This window comes from Stegostoma tigrinum, chromosome 26, assembly GCF_030684315.1.
Source record: "Stegostoma tigrinum isolate sSteTig4 chromosome 26, sSteTig4.hap1, whole genome shotgun sequence".
NCBI lineage: Eukaryota > Metazoa > Chordata > Chondrichthyes > Orectolobiformes > Stegostomatidae > Stegostoma > Stegostoma tigrinum.
Window position 1 is genome coordinate 21,663,952 of NC_081379.1, and position 18,543 is coordinate 21,682,494.

An 18,543-nucleotide genomic window follows, 5' to 3' on the forward strand; every position below is an offset into this window, starting at 1 on the left:
ATTTCTGATCCAAACTGCTGTATCTCCCACAATCCCATTCCTCTGCATTTTGTACAACTGCCTACGGTGGGGAACCTTATCAAACGCTTTGCTGAAATCCATATACACCACATCAACCGATTTACTCTCATCTACCTGTTTGGTCACCTTCTCAAAGAACTCAATAAGGTTTGTGAGGCACGACCTTCCGTTCACAAAACCGTGCTGAGTATCCCTAATCAATTTATTCTTTTCTAGATGATTATAAATCCTATCCCTTATAACCTTTTCTAACACTTTACCAACAACTGAGGTAAGGCTCACTGGTCTATAATTACCAGGGTTGTCTCTACTCCCCTTCTTGAACAGGGGAACCACATTTGCTATCCTCCAGTCGTCTGGCACTATTCCTGTAGACAATGATGAGTTAAAGATCAATGCCAAAGGCTCGGCAATCTCCTCCCTGGCTTCCCAGTGGACCCAAGGATAAATCCCATCGGGCCCAGGGGACTTATCTATCTTCACCCTCTGTAGGATTTCTAATACCTCTTCCTTGTGAACCTCAATCCCACCTAGTCTTGTAGCCTGTATCTCAGTATTCTCTTCAACAACATTGTTGTTTTCTGGAGTGAATACTGTCGAAAAATATTCATTTAATGCTTCCCCTATCTCATCTGACTCCACACACAACTTCCCACTACTATCTTTGATCGGTCCTAATCTTACTCTCGTCATTCTTTTATTCCTTAAATACCGATAGAAAGCCTTAGGGTTTACCCTGATCCTATCCGCCAACAACTTCTCATGTCTCCTCCTGGCTCTTCTAGGCTCTCTCTTTAGGTCTTTCCTGGCTACCTCGTAGCCCTCAAGCGCCCTAACTGAGCCTTCACATCTCATCTTAACATAAGCCTTCTTTTTCCTCTTGACCAGAGATTCCACTTCCTTGGTAAACCACAGCTCCCGTGCTCTACAGCTTCCTCCCTGCCTGACAGGTACATACTTATCTAGGACACACAGGAGCTTTTCCTTGAATAGGCCCCACATTTCTCATGTGCCCATCCCCTGCAGTTTCCATCCCCATCCTATGCTCCCTAAATCTTGCCTAATCTCATGGTAATTGCCTTTACCCCCAGCTATAACTCTTGCCCAGTGGTGTACACCTATCCCTTTCCATCACTAAAGTAAACACAACAGAAGTTTGATTTCTGCCTTGCGCTGAATATTTCCTGAATATCTAAACCAGGCCTCTTTGTCACAGGTTGCATTATGGTAATTTGTGAGCACTGAAAGTGCTGGACTATATGAGAATAGCACAAACAAACCTATACTGTGCTTGTACTCTTGTACTTTTTTCATGGACACCGAGACAGTGGCAGAAATTCATCGTTTAGTGAAAAGCCATCCAAAACCTGGGTTTCCTGTGACAACCTCCCTGTTTAAGAAAATGCAACTATATCCACTACAATGGACGATTTAAAAAAAAGACTCTCAAGGTCCCTGTATTGTTGCCTGTACAAGCCACATCCTCAAAAGTCAAAGCAAAACTGATCTATCTTGGTGAAAGGGATGATGCTGTGGCAGCCAAGTATGAACAATCTGACTACTGCTGTGCAAAGCTCATTACCATGGAATTCATTCGCAAAAACTTGAACAAAATACTGGAGAATTTAGACAAGTTGCTCATGTTTGCAGGAACTGTAGTGGCTGTAGGAATCATTAGTAATACATACTGGGCTCTCTTACATTTTAACATTATTTGGAATGGGAGCATTGGTTAATATCTTGTTGTTGCTGAATTCTCTGAATGATTGAGTATTGAAACATGGTTAATAACCCTCAAAGCATTCATTGCCACTTACAGTTATCATGTTGGGCAACCACAGAGCTCCAACAATGACTGAAGTAGAAATTGGTGAAGTTTTCCTAAACTTGAGCTAAAATAAAAGCAGAGCAAAAGCTTAAAATGTTATCTCAGAACATGGCACCCAGTAGAAAGAGTTCAGCAATAGCATTACATTGGGATCATGTAGTATATTACCACTTTGAATTTCGACTGTGAACGAATCCAAAGGAGAAAGCTATTCCAAGGCAGGTGTGAAAACAAGTGCAGTTCTGAGGATGGGTTAGCAGACATGAAACGTTAACTTTGATTTTTCCTTCACAGGTGCTGCCAGATCTGTCGAGCTTTTCCAGAAACTTCTGTTTTTGTTTCTGATTTATAGCATCCGCAGTTCTTTTGGTTTTTATGATAATAAATGCCAGACATCAAACTGACCTCATCGAGTAGCAGCAACACAGGGTCCATAACAAGAGCTCTGGCAATAGCAATCCTCTGCTTTTGGCCTCCCGAAAGGCTGATGCCACGCTCTCCTACAATTGTGTCATAGCCATTCTATGGGGTATGAAGATACGAGACAACCATTACTGCTGATAGGTACTCTTCAAACTACAATAACAATGGCAAAGAAACAGGACAGAAAAGCAACAGTACACATATAAATGAATGTCCTTTTAAGTTGCATTGAATGGAGGTTCTTGGAAACTTTTCCTGATGTTGAACTTTTGTTTCAAGTGTACAGAGAAACATGGAACTCTCAGCATGAAAGGGGGTGTTGGCAATATAGGAACAGGCTTTATGTGCTGTATACACAACTGCAATCTCACTAACAATCAGTTATCTTCTATTCCAATTTCCTGCCTTCTAGGGGCATCACAACCGTGTTATGATCTACATCCAGTACCCATAAAACAGTGACTTCCAAATAATGAGCTACTTCTCAAATGATCTCCCAAGCTTCCAGAAGTTACATTTGACCACACATATCCTGCTTTGCACTAAGTAACACTAAAAACATTACGTCCTCCTTAATCATCCCCATTGGTTGTAGAGTCCTCAAATGTATAATCTGTTCATGACCATGTTATATCCCATTCTTGTAACCTCCTTCTATTTTATATCCTAGCAGTTAACTTTCAGCTCTCAGATTCTTGTCTCTTGCATGTCTCTTCACTCACTCATAACCTTCCATCCACCCAGTCACCCCGTGCATCTCCATGTTTCACAGAGTCATTAGTTATTTTAATGTTGCTTCTATAAAGATATGTTCTTCTTGTCCTAACACTTCCAGTCCTGGTCAATACATAAAGACTATAACAGTAACTGCATTTTAAAATGGCTGCATAGCAGAACTTTGGGACATCATGGTTCATTCAATAAATGCATGTCTTTCTTTTTCATAAACGTAGACCCTTAACATATTTAATTGTATTAAAAGACAATATAAAAGTGCAAACTGATAAGCAATAAGAACACCAATTAGTGCATTTTACCCTCTGAAGTTGAGGTTGCCAAGGCCACTGCCAAATTGACATTCATTTCCTGCTCGCTGTTGCCAACTTATCACAAATCAACAATTGAAACTACAATACTCCATATAAATGGCAAATACTTCGAATATGAATATTTAAGGTTGACAACTCCCCACCTTTAATCCTGTCTAATCTTTTAGAGTACATGATATCTGTTTATTTTCTGCCAAGTTCCTTAAATGTGATACAAGAACATAATTTTCAGACAATCTGTACCCCGGATTACAGCCAAAGCAACCTGAAGTATCCTGTCCACATAATGAGGGCAAGATATCATTCTTTTTGCAGCTTGTGTTGGCATATGGATCTTTCCAGTCTCAAGCACTGCACTCATCAAGTAGGAGAATTGGGGGTAGTGGTGGTGGTAACAGAGATGGAGATTGGGAAGAGGACTTGATTATTCTAGTCTTCCTTTTCATGGCTATGGTGTGAATGCCGTCTTCATTTGAGATCATAAAGTTTCATTGATCAAATTTCCAATGTTCCCTTTATCCTCCGGGTGAGAGTTTGTTGGTTAAGTGTGTACTAAGATGTTGGACAGGCAGGAGAGTAGGTCGCACTATATGAAGAATGTTCAGCATTAGATAGATTTCAGAGGATGCATGATTCACCACTTTGAATTTTTGCAGGTCATTTTCATTTATTCATGAGACAAGGGCGTACTGTCTATCCCAATTGCCCATGAGGGCAGTTAAGACAGTCATCCACATTGTAGTGAGTCTGGAGTCACATACAGGTCAGACCAGGGAAAGATGGCTGATTTTGTTCCCTCAAGGACATTGGTGAATGGACAGAGATAATAGGAACTGCAGATGCTGGTGAATCTGAGGTAATAAGGTGTGGACCTGGATGAACACAGCAGGCCAAGCAGCATCTTAGGAGCACAAAAGTTGACGTTTCGGCCCTAGACCCTTCAAAAGGGTCTAGGCACAAAACTTCAGCTTTCCTGCTCCTAAGATGCTGCTTGGCCTGTTGTGTTTATCCAGCTCCACACCTTGTTATCTTAGTGAATGGACAGATTTTTATGACAATCAATAGTGGCTGATGGTTATAATTAACGCATTTAATGCATGTGTCACATTTAAGCATGGGTGAATTTGTTGGACAAATGTGACACTACGACTGAAAACTCCGACTATAATGCTACCTATATGTACTATTACAAGTCAGAGTGAAGTTTACTGATTTTAAAAGAAACATTACCCTGCATTCTAAATTGAAACGAACATAAATCATTCCATCCACTCAAAATTGCAACCAAAATATTGAAGTACATTCCTGAATATGTACCATAAGCAAAAAGTATAACTTTGATTACATACATAACTGCAATGTTAATGAATATCAAGTATTGTGGGCATGGAAAACACTCCACTCACAATTCCTTAGTGTTTCTCAAGGTTAAATGACTGAGTCATATGAATTAAGAAGGACCCAGAGTCAATCTGAAATCAAGATGCTTGCAATCTTAAAATAAGTTCCAGCTCAGCTAGGTTGAATAGCATGAGTGGGTTATCGGGAGTTTACTCCTTTCTAAAAACATTAAATTCTCAATTTTTTTCCTTGCCTGTATCTCACCATAAAATCACAACCTAAACTGAAATATCACTTTGATCTACAGTACTTGAGGCAAAGACTCATCAAGTTGTGTTTCGGTGCTACCAAACTACCACTGTAGCAACATTTTCTATTTTGATAAAATTCAGCAAAGGAATTCAAAGATGAGTCAACATAGTTACAAATCATACAAGTATAGTAAACATAAAAAAAACTATACTTAATTTTCTTTGTTTGACTTAGCCTGTCGGTCAGCAGTTTGAATGTTCAACGTGGTTTGATTCAAATCGTCTGGTATTCATTTAATAACAATGGACATGTTTTGCTTTTAACTAGTAGGTACTTAAACAACACATGGTTTCCATTTGCTATTCATTTTGTCTGGAATCTAAAAGGCAAAATAGATGATCACTGGAAGGATAAAGACAGAATGCTGTACATGCGATGATGAAGGCAAAAAAATGATTTTGAGGTCATTATCCAAAACTGAATGGACAATAATTACAAAATGATGAACACTGACCTATTTCCAAGTACAGCACGATAAAATATGTTGTGTTTTAAAAAAAATGTTGCATGCTGAAATGTTAGGTTTTTTTGTCATTACTAAAGATTATGAGGCAATTCTGTAGAAGCATTCAAAATTATGGAGGGATAAAATAAAGTAGATAGAACCAGACTGCCTCCAGTGGTTAAGTAATCTAAAATAAAGGAATATCAATACAGGATTAAATGTAAAAGGCATTGGACATGCAGAAGGTGAAACATTGATTGGATCTTCTGCTGGCCAAACAGATTCCAACATAGGTGGGAATTGCACATGGGGATCCTATGGAATTCTCACAGCAGCGTATTATGAAGGAACTACCCAGGAAATTGAAATTTCCACTGGTCAATTCTTTGGGACCCACCAAAAGATTTGAATCAGAGTATTTGGAGGGTTCTTAAATAAATTAACTAAAATAGTTACTCAGGGAAAGTTGAATTATTAAATACATAGCCTCACTGCTGAGGAACTATTCAACAGACCCTATACATACCTCACACAGTCCCAAAAGCCACATGCCACAGACACCCCTGAGGGAACCTCTTAGAGTTTTGAGTGGTCACTCCTCCAATTGGAGTTACCTTCTTTTGTTAAAAAAGACTGGAGTAGCAATCTGTAGGGCCGTACCTGTCCTCAGGAAACCCGGCCCATTACTATTTGCAAAAACATAATTGAAAGGCTGTGAAATGAAAGATGGAAATTTCAGATTCAAGCACTTCAAAGACTAAGATATGATGGGTTGTTAAAGAACCGGGGATGAAAGGTATGAAAACAGAAAAGACACATTCAATTTAGAATACTGCTCATCTAAAATGATTAACATAGCAGGAACAGGCTCTAAATTAATTATAACCTTACAACATATTTAGTGAGATAATAAAATGTGAGGCTGGATGAACACAGCAGGCCCAGCAGCATCTCAGGAGCACAAAAGCTGACGTTTCAGGCCTAGACCCTTCATCAGAGGCCTCTGATGAAGGGTCTAGGCCCGAAACGTCAGCTTTTGTGCTCCTGAGATGCTGCTGGGCCTGCTGTGTTCATCCAGCCTCACATTTTATTATCTTGGATTATCCAGCATCTGAAGTTCCCATTATCACAAACATATTTAGTGATACCAATTATTCTCTGTAGGGCCTCAATCCAATGAAATAGTTGAGGCTGGAGATAATAAAGGCATAGATGAGGGTTTCAGCAACCGATAAGCTAAAGCAGTGTTGGAGCTGGATGATTTTACTGCGTTGGAATGGGTATTCCTGGGGATCAAGAGGATAGACAGGGTTAGAAGTCTGCCTGTCAAATAAGATGCCTCCTTTCATTCCTCGGCAATGGGTAACACATCTTTGCTGACAAGCTAATGGTTAACTGTCGACAATGTGGTGATGAAATACTTTCTTTCTTTGTACCTTTTAAATGAATAGCACTTTGAAACCTTTAAGTTCCATCAATTGAAAGAGCTTTAAGTTTTCCATAGATCTCCACTGGCATTGCAATACATATTTTTGGTATTTTTCAGACTAACTAGTTTATTTTTATATTAATCATACATTTTCTTGCAAGGACATCTTGATGGAAATCTCAATATCTTGAGAGGTTCACTGGAAATTTTTTGTGAAGACTTTTCTTTGTTTACAAAATAAACACAAACTGTTCTGAGCAATGAGTGGCTCAGACATATTTTCCAAGTATTGCTTGAGATTCCTTTTAAAAAAAATAAAATTTAAATTTCAACTGACATCATTAATATTCCATTTGTACTCATCACAGCTTGTTCAAATTTTGTCTTCAAACATAAAGCCCATGCTGAGTTCTTCAAAGACAATTTTTTCAAGATTGAGAAGTCTAATCAGCAGGCACTAACTTGTACGTATTAAGTTCTACCCCTTATCTTCCTTCAATTATTTCTGACATAGATAGCTCCCTCTAACCAGAACCACAGCTCCTTCATTGTGAACACATTTCTTATTTCAAGCCAAAACTTCCATTCCCTACAACTCTTGAAACACTACTGCACATTTAAGACGTGAGCAATGACACCGTCTTCTGCGATGGTTCTTCTCATGCCATTTTACTCAGGCACAGAACACAAGGGAAATCTTTTGTTTCTGTAATAAACAGACATTTTATTATCTTTAGCTTCTGATACCATTGCACCCCTTCGCACGAGTGGACCGCATTCCACCACTTCTCTATAACAGAGATAGTAGGATCTAGGCCCAAAACGTCAGCTTTCCTGCTCCTCTGATGCTGCTTGGCCTGCTATGTTCATCCAGTTCTACACCTTGTTATCTCACATCTCTATAACCTTTTATCTATCTATTTTGGCGATATGCGTCTAGTCCGTGGTTTTTGGAATTCACTTTTCTTTTCAAACTCAAAAACACCAATGTGCAAACACACTCAACATTACTGTTATATTTAAATCAAAGCTCACCTGACAATCTTTTAGTTCTCTGTCGGACTTCAATCCTGTAAAATAGTTGAGCCTGGAGATAACAAAGACATGGGCAAATGTTTCCGAAGCAAATAAGCTGAAGCAATACTGCAGCTAGGTGGTTTTACTGTGTTGGAGTGGGTGTTTCTGAGTAAACGGTAAGATCTTGAGGAGTATTGTGGAACAAAGGGACTTAGGAGTACAAGTACATTTTTCGTTGAAAGTGGTGTCGCAGGTAGACAGGATGGTGAAGAAAGCATTTAGCATGGCAGACTTCATCAGTCGAGGCATTGAGTATAGGAGTTGGGACATTATGTTACAGTTGGTTAAGTCATTGGTGAGGCCACATGGAGTATTGTGCACAGTTTTGGTCACCTCATTATAGGAAAGACATAGTTAAGCAGTAAAGATATAGTTAAACTGGAAAGCGTGCAAAGATGATTTATGAGGATGTGGCCAGGACTGATAAGCCTGAGTTACAATGAGAAGTTGACCAGGACAGGACCTAGTTCCAAGGAATAAAGGAGAACAAGGACCTTATTGAGGTGTTTAAAATCATAAAGGGCATAGATAGGATGAATGTATACAGTCTTTTTTCCCAGGGATGGGGACTTGAAAACTAGAGGCCATAAGTTTAAGGTCAGAGGGGAAAGATTTTAAGGAGGACCTGAGGGGCAACTTCTTCATGCAGAGACTCGTGCTCATATAGAAGGGGCTGACAGAGAAAGCGGTTGAGGGTTGAGGCAGGTACAACAGTAACAGTTTAAAAAACATTTGGATAGGTACATAGATGGGAAGAGTTTAGAGGTATATGCATCAAATGTGGGTGATTGGAACTGAATGGGCACCATGGTCAGCCTGGACCAGTTTGGGCTGAAGGGCCTGTTTCCATGTTGTATTACTCTATGACTCTAACTGAAATACAAAGGCTGTTCAATTTTATTCCAGGAAGTGGAGATCTGAAAACAGGCAACAATAGGTGTTTTTTTTTAAACTGAGTCTTGAAAGAGACAAAATGCTTACAATTGCCTTCATCAGCATTTTAAATTATTCACGTGGGTTCCAGAGCAAAAGAAAGCTTTCAAAGCTCAGGGTAAACAAAGATCTTAAAACATTCATATAATTTTCGAATCAGAGGGCAGGTTTGGGAATTGTGGATGATTGGGTTGAATTTTGATCTGGGACATTCCAAACAAACCGCATTGCATTGCTCCTTGTGTTCTTTTACAATGGAATGGAAGTCAATTCAGAAGACTGAGAAGGCAGTGGTGAATTCCTGGCAGCCACATACAGGAGCACGGAGGCAATTAGGGACTAGGGGTGGTCTGATCTAAAGTCAATAAAAAAAAAGTGAGCAAGTTCAATGCTTAAAGACAAAAGTCCAAATCCAATGTAAATTGAAATAGATCTTCCCAATAAAGCTCGAAGAACAGGATGACTGAATCTTTACAGAGATGAAAGAATGAGCTTTGGAAATGTAAATGGCAGACAGAAAAATGGAGGAAAATTGTGTGAATTCCTGAGATTTGTGGAACATCTTGGTTTGGTCCCAGAAGTGAAGCAACCCTCAAGATCTTAGAAAGTACACTTGGATCGAATTAAAAACAGAACAGGAAGTGGTTTAGGATTCTAGGATTCAGTAAGAAGCATTTATGTAGTGTTGTAGTAATATTTGCTTTGATTAAGTCTTATACAGAAAAAAGATTTTGTTGAAAACATGGAAATCTAGGGGTGAATTCCTTTTAATTAATAATCGTAAAATCATATTTCTTCTACAAGTTAATAGTTTCTCAATGTTTTTCATACTCTCCCTCTGCCTTTGTTCAAATTCTTTGCTCTCCTGACTTTGGCATTTTGAACAATCTTACCTTTCAGCTGATAGTAGGAACTGCTGATGCTGGAGAATCCGAGATAACAAGATCTAAAGCTGGATGAAGACAGTCTTTTCTGAAGAAGGGTCTAGACTCGAAATGCCAGCTTTCCTACCATTCTGATGCTGTTTGGCCTGCTGTGTTCATCCAGCTTGACATCTTGTTACCTTACCTTTCAGCTGGCTAGGATCCAGGCTCCATAATTACCCCTTGAAGTGAAGAATGAGCTCATCACCATCTGGTTCAGAGGTGTAAATACAACAACTAAGCCAAGGCAGACACCTGAATAAATTCAGAATCAATGCCTCTCATATCTCAGGACAGAAGCAATTGAAAGAAGTCCTGACAGATGTCTCAGGTTCATCACTGCAGGGAGCACGAGACAATTGGACCTCCATACAATTATTCTCATGTGGGGCTCTTTAGTTTAGCCTGTTGACTGTGTAATACCTTTATTCCAACTCTGCTACATCACAAAAGACAAGAATGGGAGAAGACAAACTAGATAAGTGTGATCTATTTTCATCCAATACTTTCGACGTCCCAATTTGCAATTGCCAAGTGGCAATTAATAAATTAATTGCATATTACAATTTTAATGCTTGTAGCATTTTACTTGTATAGGTTTAGTTTAAAAAAAAACGACTTTAAGGACTGGATTTTGATTGCTGAAATAGTTAGAACAATGGAATAAATTCTAAAACTCGCTGAATCAGTCTTGGTTAAGAAAAAGTCCTGGTTTGCAAGATTTTGGTTACAGGAATGTGTACAGGATGAGGTTGCAACTGCTGATCCCAAAAGCAGATGCTAGGGGGATCCAGGGCCCAGTAGGTGACAAGACAGGCTGGTCAGAAGGTCCACTTCACTTCTCTGGGACTCAAAATTTCCGAAAAAAAGTAGGACCAAATCCATGATAATAAAATGTGAGGCTGGATGAACACAGCAGGCCAAGCAGCATCTCAGGAGCACAAAAGCTGACGTTTCGGGCCTAGACCCTTCATCAGAGTCTAGGCCCGAAACGTCAGCTTTTGTGCTCCTGAGATGCTGCTTGGCCTGCTGTGTTCATCCAGCCTCACATTTTATTATCTTGGAATCTCCAGCATCTGCAGTTCCCATTATCTCAGGACCAAATCCATGTCTCCTACCCTCATCCCTCCAGTAAGCCCTCTCCACCACACCTCCGGCCAACACCAACTCACTCAGCATCTACAATGGCCTAGGGAGTCATATGAAGGTGAAAACAAACTAACAAAACTGTCACGACATGGACCCAAGAATGAAAAAATACCTATTCATGAAAGCAAAGCTTTTAAATATTACGTGGTCAATCTCTTATGAAAACTGATAGATGTCTGTCCATACTCCCAAAATTTTTATTCGTTTCTTTAAGGTGTCAAACGGTGAACTCAGATTGCTTGGCTGAAATAATTTGTCATATTTGAAACTCAAACATTCATAATGAACACCACTTACAGAAAGGGCAATAAATAGAACTGCTGAAACTGCTCAAGTAAATGCTACACTAACCAGCCTATCAACCACTGCAGATCAGTGGAGAATTCTTTTTTAAAATGATCATTGACAGCTGCAGCCACTTCATGTTTTACATTTTTAAGAGCAAGAGATTGAAGAAAAGCTGCCAATCCATTAAACTATTCTTATCTGTCCTTCAAGACTGTTTACATCCACATTGTCAATTTGTAACACTCACATTCTGGTTAAAACATTGCAACGACGACGATGGAGTGTGTTTTAATTGCCTTGTTGAGCTCGAGTTCCTTCTTGTGGGAATTACCAAAGGGATCAAGCCTAAGGCTACAGCTGTACTGTGCTGTAATGTTCTATGTTCTATGTTCTAACTTAGAAGACAGAAGTGAATTTAGTTAACGCCAAGTTTGCGGATGAGATAAAAATAGGTTAGAAGGCAAATGGTGAAGATGACACAGTCTATGGAGGAATATAGACAGGTTATCTGAATGGGCAAAATCTTGGCAGATGGAATATAATGTTGGAAAATGTGAGATTATGCACTTTAGAAGAATAGAACCGGTCAGTAGTATTTAAATGAAGAAAACATGCAGAACGCTACAATGTAGAGGAATTTGGGGGCGTTTGTGCATGAATCACAAAGCATCCCAACTAGCAGCCAAGTTCAATTGGTAACAAGGAAGGCAAATGGATCATTGGCCTTATTTCAAAAGGGAATGGAGTATAAAAATAGAGAGGTCTTACTAAAACTATACAAGCCATCATTCAGACCACAACTGTAATACTGTAATCCTCTTATCTAAGATAAGACATACTGGCAGCGGCAGCAATCAAGAGTAGTTTCACTAGGTTGAATCTAGGTATGGAAGCATTTTCTTATGAGGAGAGTTTGAATCTGTTGGACTTGTACTTATTAGTGTTTCGAAAAATGAGAGGCAATCTTATTGAAACATACAAGATTCATGTAGACTTGACAGAGTAGGAAGAAAGGTTTACCTTTGTGGGAATTTAGGACCAGCAGACAATCTCAGAATAAGGGTCATCCATTTAAATGAGATATGAGGAGGAATTCGTTCTCCCAGGTTTAGTGAGTCTGTTGAGTTTTTACTGCAGAGGGCTGTCAAGGCTGGGTCATTAAATATATTCAAGGCTGAGATGGTAAATTTTTAAATCAGTAAGGGAACCAAGGGTTATAGGGATCAGGCCGAAAGTGGAGTTCAGAATTATCAGATCTGCCATGATCTCACGGAGTTTCCTACGCTATTCAATTAATTGTAAAACCTACTTATGCTGATACATCTTATGGACTTTTCAGCAAATCCGAACCATCTTCTGTATTTCGGTGTAATGCTGTCAAGACCAATGTGGAACCTGAATGACTTTAATTATAGCAAGCTTTTAAACCAATCTGTGCGGTTAGCCAGCAGCAACACAAACATGAGCTCTATCTTGTTATTGCGGAACAACTGTGCATGTCCTGCTTTTCATGGTGATTATTAATTAAATCAGTATCACAGTGGTGGCCCCCAACATGGATTACACTCACCTTTTCCACTGGCACCAAGGTGCAGACCCCACCTCCAAGAATAATTTGCCATTCCCAACAGCGCACTGAAATCATCCACCAGGCAATTAGGCCGTTCAACTTTTAAAAGTGCATCACAATAGTGACACGTACCAGGCACTGATTCAGAACCTGGAATTCACCTGAGTGCCCACAGTGAAAATCCGGCCCCTGGTTTAGTTAAATATTTTGCCCTTCCACTGCAATTCAATTGCAATTTTGAGAGTAGGGAGATTGATTATAGGAAAGAATTTTTATGAATAGATTGATGAAGACTCATTAAAAATCTCCCCGTGGCTATCGTGCTGTCAGATTGAGATCAATTGTCCCTCTTTAACACGTCAATGCATCTGAATTTAGAGGGAACGAGGTTTAACCCATACCACAGGAAATTACATTGTGAAGAACTGATTATATGAGGACTTCCCTTTTCTTAAAGTGAGAAAATTTATTTCAGATATGCAAAGTTAAGTAAACCACAACATGTGGTTTAATAAACTATGGGATGGGCCTTTAATTTTATGGAAACAACTTGACAACAACGCACTCACAGACAGCATGACAAAATGAGCTGGTTAAGGATCATGATGCTTGCATTCCAGAATTTAGGATAACCAAGAAATTAATTATTATTTTCATAACAATTTTCCAACATAAAAATATGAAGAAAGTATTATGAATACTAAGTTAGGCAAAACTTTCTAAGTGTAAAGCTGCTCAGCCAGTTGAATTTTATTTTGAACAGCACACAGATTAAAACTGAAACAGGATATTGACATTTCTTTTTAGATAACAAATAGAACAAAAAAGTTATAGCTACATAACATCTTTAACACAATTAAATGTCCCAGGGCATTTCACATCAAGTGACAAGAAAAAAATAAGATAGCTGAGGCTCAGCCGAAGACACAGGTTTAAAGGAATGGCTTGAAAGATAATGAGGAGTGGTTGGCATCAAGGTTTAGGGAGGAATTCCAGAACTTATGGACACGACAGAAAAAGGCAGTCACAGACATCAATGAAATTAATATCATGAATTCTCAAGAAGCCAGAATCAGAGAAGCAGATATTGGATAGAATTACAGAGGTAGGGAGGGTTAAAACCATGGAGGGATAGGAAAACAAGGATGAGAATTTTACAAAAAATTGGCAGACACTTAAGAAGCCAACGCAGGTCTACAAGCATAGAGGTGATGAGTAACCAGAATATGGGGCAAACTTGAACATGAAAAATAAAGATTTGCAAGTCTATGGAAGGTAAAATGTGAGGAACCATTTTGGATTAGGCAAACCTGGACATAACAGACATGGGTGAAGGTTTCAGCAACAAAGTTGAGACAGGGTGGAGTCAAGTATTATCAATGGCAATCAGTAGTACCTACTGTTGACCACAGATTGAGAGCTCATCAAAGAAACAAATAGGTCTCAAACTGGTTGCTCAGGAACAGAATTGGTCTTCCAAAATTTATTTGGATAAAATATCGATTTGTCTAGTATTGGGTGCTGAACAAAATGTCTCACAATTTACATAAGTGGAAGAATGGTGAAACAGAGGTGAATGTCATCAGCAAATGTGAAAAATGATACTGTTTTCAAATGATAATCTAAGATTCTGTACATAGATTTTATAAAATTTATTCATGGGATATTGGCATGTTGGCCAGGGCAGCATTCATTGCCCACTCCCAACTGCCTTGGAAAGTAATGAGGATATAATTCCTAGTTGGAATGCTGAGAAATAGGAGGGGTTAAGGATAGATATTTGGGGGCCACCAGAGGCAATGTGCATGAACAGGAACAACAGCTACTGAAAGTGATTCTCTGGCTATGATTCTCCAGATAAGGAAGAAAGAGAATAAGTTAAAACCACTTGGTAGGGTAACTTTAAAGTGGTGTCAGACATTGTGGTCAATTGTGGCAAAGGCTATAAACAGGTCAGTGTGGATGAGGAAGTATAGATTTCTTCTATCACAGTCAAACATGAACTATTTGTGACTTCGGCAAGTGTCCTTTTGAGCTTACGGGCAGGAAAGAACTGAAACATGGAGTTCTGGGAAAGCTAAACTCTAATCTGGGAGATTACAGCACATTCAAGAACTCAGGGAAAGAAAGGGAAGTTGGAGGTGAGGATTACTTTCCAAAAATAATGAGGTCAAATATTATCTTTTTTGACTTGGGTACTAATTATGGCAGATTTGAAACCAACAGACTGTACCCAAATGACATCAGGAAGGGAAGGTGGATGGTCAATAGTTTCATGGGAATAGGATCAAGGAAGTGGAAATTACATCTCAGAAAAGATGCATTCAGGCAGATATGAAGGGAGACCAGAGAAAAAGTAGACAATGCATGCTCAGAACGAGAGCAAGGGGAATTTTGAAGGAAACTTCACAATGTGGGCTAAGAAAAGGCAGCAATCTTAGTGATTAAGACGTCTTTTAAAGTCTGTCACACTTTTTTGTTCTAATGGCGGAGAAGACAGGGAGGGCCAGCAATCTGTTTCATCAGCAAATTAAGTAGTAGCTAATAATTCAAATTAACAGCGCAATTTTCAAGTTAAAGTGCACTTTATTTGGACAAACGTCAAAGACCGTAAGAAAGATCATAATCTTAAAACCTTTTTGTTAAGATGGCAAACAATAACCAATCTGGTAATAACCTCAAACGTATACTTTACTATAAAATACAGTGGCTAACTTTGGTTACGCCATGCACGTGCAGTTTGTAGTCAACTGTATGTATTCATGATCAATTCATCAAATTTAAAAATGTCTATACAAGTCAAAAATCAGAGGACGGTAAAAATGAGATGACAGGTTTATGAGAATACATCAATTCCACCAGAGTTTAAGTCATTTTTAATGAAAAATGAAATTAGGGTTGAAAGGCACCAAATTTGGTTTTGAACAGAGGGCTCATATTTCAATAATAAAGATTAGCCTTTAACAATGACATCTTGCGAAATGTGCTGCTCCAAAAGTATTGTATTACAATATTGCAGTATTAATTATAAAGTATTAGCCATTTCTCTGAACAACATGAAAGTCATCTAACCACGTCCACATGATTGTAACATCACATTTCTCTCTCACATGCACACTATTAAATTTCCACTAAAAGGGGTAACACATAGAATTACTATTGATAGTACTGGAACATCCCTATATTTCAAAAGTTTGCTGCATTGTGGGTCAACCTACAGCAGTTCAAAGCAGCAGCTCACCACCTTGTCAAAGGCAACTAGGGACAAGCAACAAATGCTGGCTAGCCAGCGATGCCTCTATACCATAAGTGAAAAATATTGCATGTTACAGAACTGAAAATCTTGCATTTACTACATGTGCCAACATAGATTATTAAGCTATTGAAAGTTGTCTGAGACAATTTTATTATTCCTCACTGGTTAAGAATTTAACTCGGTGTTTTTCCTTTTCTTAATTTATTCTAGACAAATTCTATTAAATGAAATCTTACCCTTCAAATCCAATTTTCATTACAATCATATTCAATTAAGCAAAAAATAAACACAAGCTTCCACATGACAATCCTTTAAAAAAATGTGACAAGATTCCAAAATAATATCAAATGCAAATTTAATAAGAGGAGTAGGCTATTCAGCTCATGGAACCTGCTCTGCCATTCATTAAATTGTGACTGATCTGATTATGGCCCCCGACTCCACTTTCTTGCCTTCCCCTATATTCCTAGACTCCTCTGTCAAACAAATATCCATCTAATTCAGGCTTTAATGTACCCAGTAAGCCAGCCTCTACTGCTCTCTTTGGAAAAGAATTTTAAACACAAATAACCCTCTGAATGAACACATTCTCCTCTCCCCCCTTCTCCATAGATTTAAATGGCAGCTCCTTGTTCTAAATCCCAAGAAAGAAAGAAATCTTCTTGCTATCTTCCCTGTCAAGTCACCTCAGAATTTGATTTCTTTCGACAGATCACTTATTTTTCTGAACTCCAAAAAATATAGACTCAACATGCTCAATCCTTTCCATTTCAGCCGCTCAGCACAGGAAAATTTTTTTCTGAACCATTTCCAATCCAAGTATATCCCTCTTCAGGCAAGCAATTCAAAACTGCAATTGTAGCAAGGCTTCCCTAATTTCATCACACTTGTAACAACATCAACAATCCATTTCATAATTATTTCAGATATATACTCCATAACAATCACAAATTATTTGTTATACCTGCATGCTTCATGTTCAGGGATAGCTAAATTCATTTATCTGCAGCATCCTTTTAACTAACAGTCAGTTTTTCTGTTCTTCCTGTCTTAGTGGACAGGTTCACATAGCTACATTCTATGCCGTTTGCCAAAATTCGGCCATTCCTACATATATCCCGACAATCTACATATATTACATTGCAGGCTTTTTGGGGGAATCTTATATTTTTTGGCCGAGTGAGATTTGCATCATGTTTGTTTTTTAAGTCGTGAGTCTTGCAATGAGACCCAGCAAGATTCGTCACCCTGTGACTAAATACACCTCATTAATTGCCTACCCCACCTCCACAGTATCCCTCATGTCCAAATCTATACCCATCTTAACATGCACCCATTCTCAGAAAAACTTGTTACTCAGCAGATATCTGCCAAAAGATCAGCATCCCTTGCACCCGCACAAGCTTGGAGCGGCCACTGTGCACCCAGAAAATCCTAGGTGACCCAGCGTTGCCCCTCACCAGCAGCACAATGGGACCATAAAGCCATACTGCCTGGTGCTGGCCCTCCATCACACATACATCCCCATTCTCTTATCCAGTCCTTAGCTACATCCTGTCTGAAAACCCTATCTCATGCTCTGTTACAGTTTCCCCAAAGCCCAGTGATCATGGGCATCTGAGCATTGTTCAGTAGGAGAACATCAAACACAGGCACGCATTCGGACAAATCCAAACATGAGCCGTTACTGACACCCAGCAATAAGGAAAATAAAGAAACAAATACAGGCTGTAGTTTGCACCCAGAATGCAAACCAAATGCTAGCTGATAGTCCACGATGATTCTCTGCACCCAGCTTATATCGACTGGAACTGGGGGGTCAGTCAGGCCCTCTGTGCCTTGCTCTGCCAGATGCAGCTGGGTTCTGTCATCCCCTAGGAGAGCTCCCTCCGGCTCAACATCTTCAGCCTTCCCCAAGAAGCAGTGCTCCCATTCGTCCAGATCCTCACCATTCATCACTTCACCTTGTTGACTACTCTAACTGTGCAGAACAAAGCATGAAATGATGGTGCAGTGCACACTGTCCAGACTGTACTGGTTTTGTGCCACTCCTTCCCCACACCGCACCAAGCGGTGGAACTGCACCTTCAGCCGATGGTCTTTCCCAACAAGGTCCTGGTTGCAGCATGTGCACCAACTCAGTGCACGTCCCACATTGGCTGAGTGATCAACACATATTCAAAAGGCAGTGTCTGCTGTGCTCTAACCCCTTCCCATCCCAAACTCAAATCATCCATTCCCTTCTCTACATCATTCATTACAGTTCATCGTCGTTCTTACATGAATTATGATACAGTGATGTTCCCTCATACTACAGACTCCCTTGAAGTTCCACAATTGCAAGGAGACTTCTGGTCAGAATTCATCTTTTAAGCTATTGCTGCTAACTTCTGACATGACAATATTTATTTAGTTAACACTAATAGCTTGATAATTTGCCTTTGAGCAGCATTTGAAGCTGAAGCTTGTTCACTCTGCAAACATTGCAAATGAAACATT

General features: G+C 39.3%; 1 protein-coding gene across 2 annotated transcripts in view; it reads right to left on the reverse strand.

Moving 5' to 3' along the window:
• Positions 1–18,543, reverse strand: part of LOC125464364 (ABC transporter B family member 1-like) — a 152,136-nt gene that overhangs the window by 36,605 nt on the left and 96,988 nt on the right. For both annotated transcript variants that reach the window (XM_048556692.2, XM_059655015.1), the window contains exon 18: positions 2,255–2,371. In XM_048556692.2, coding sequence (XP_048412649.1) covers positions 2,255–2,371 — 117 coding nt within the window. The remainder of the gene's footprint in view (positions 1–2,254; positions 2,372–18,543) is intronic.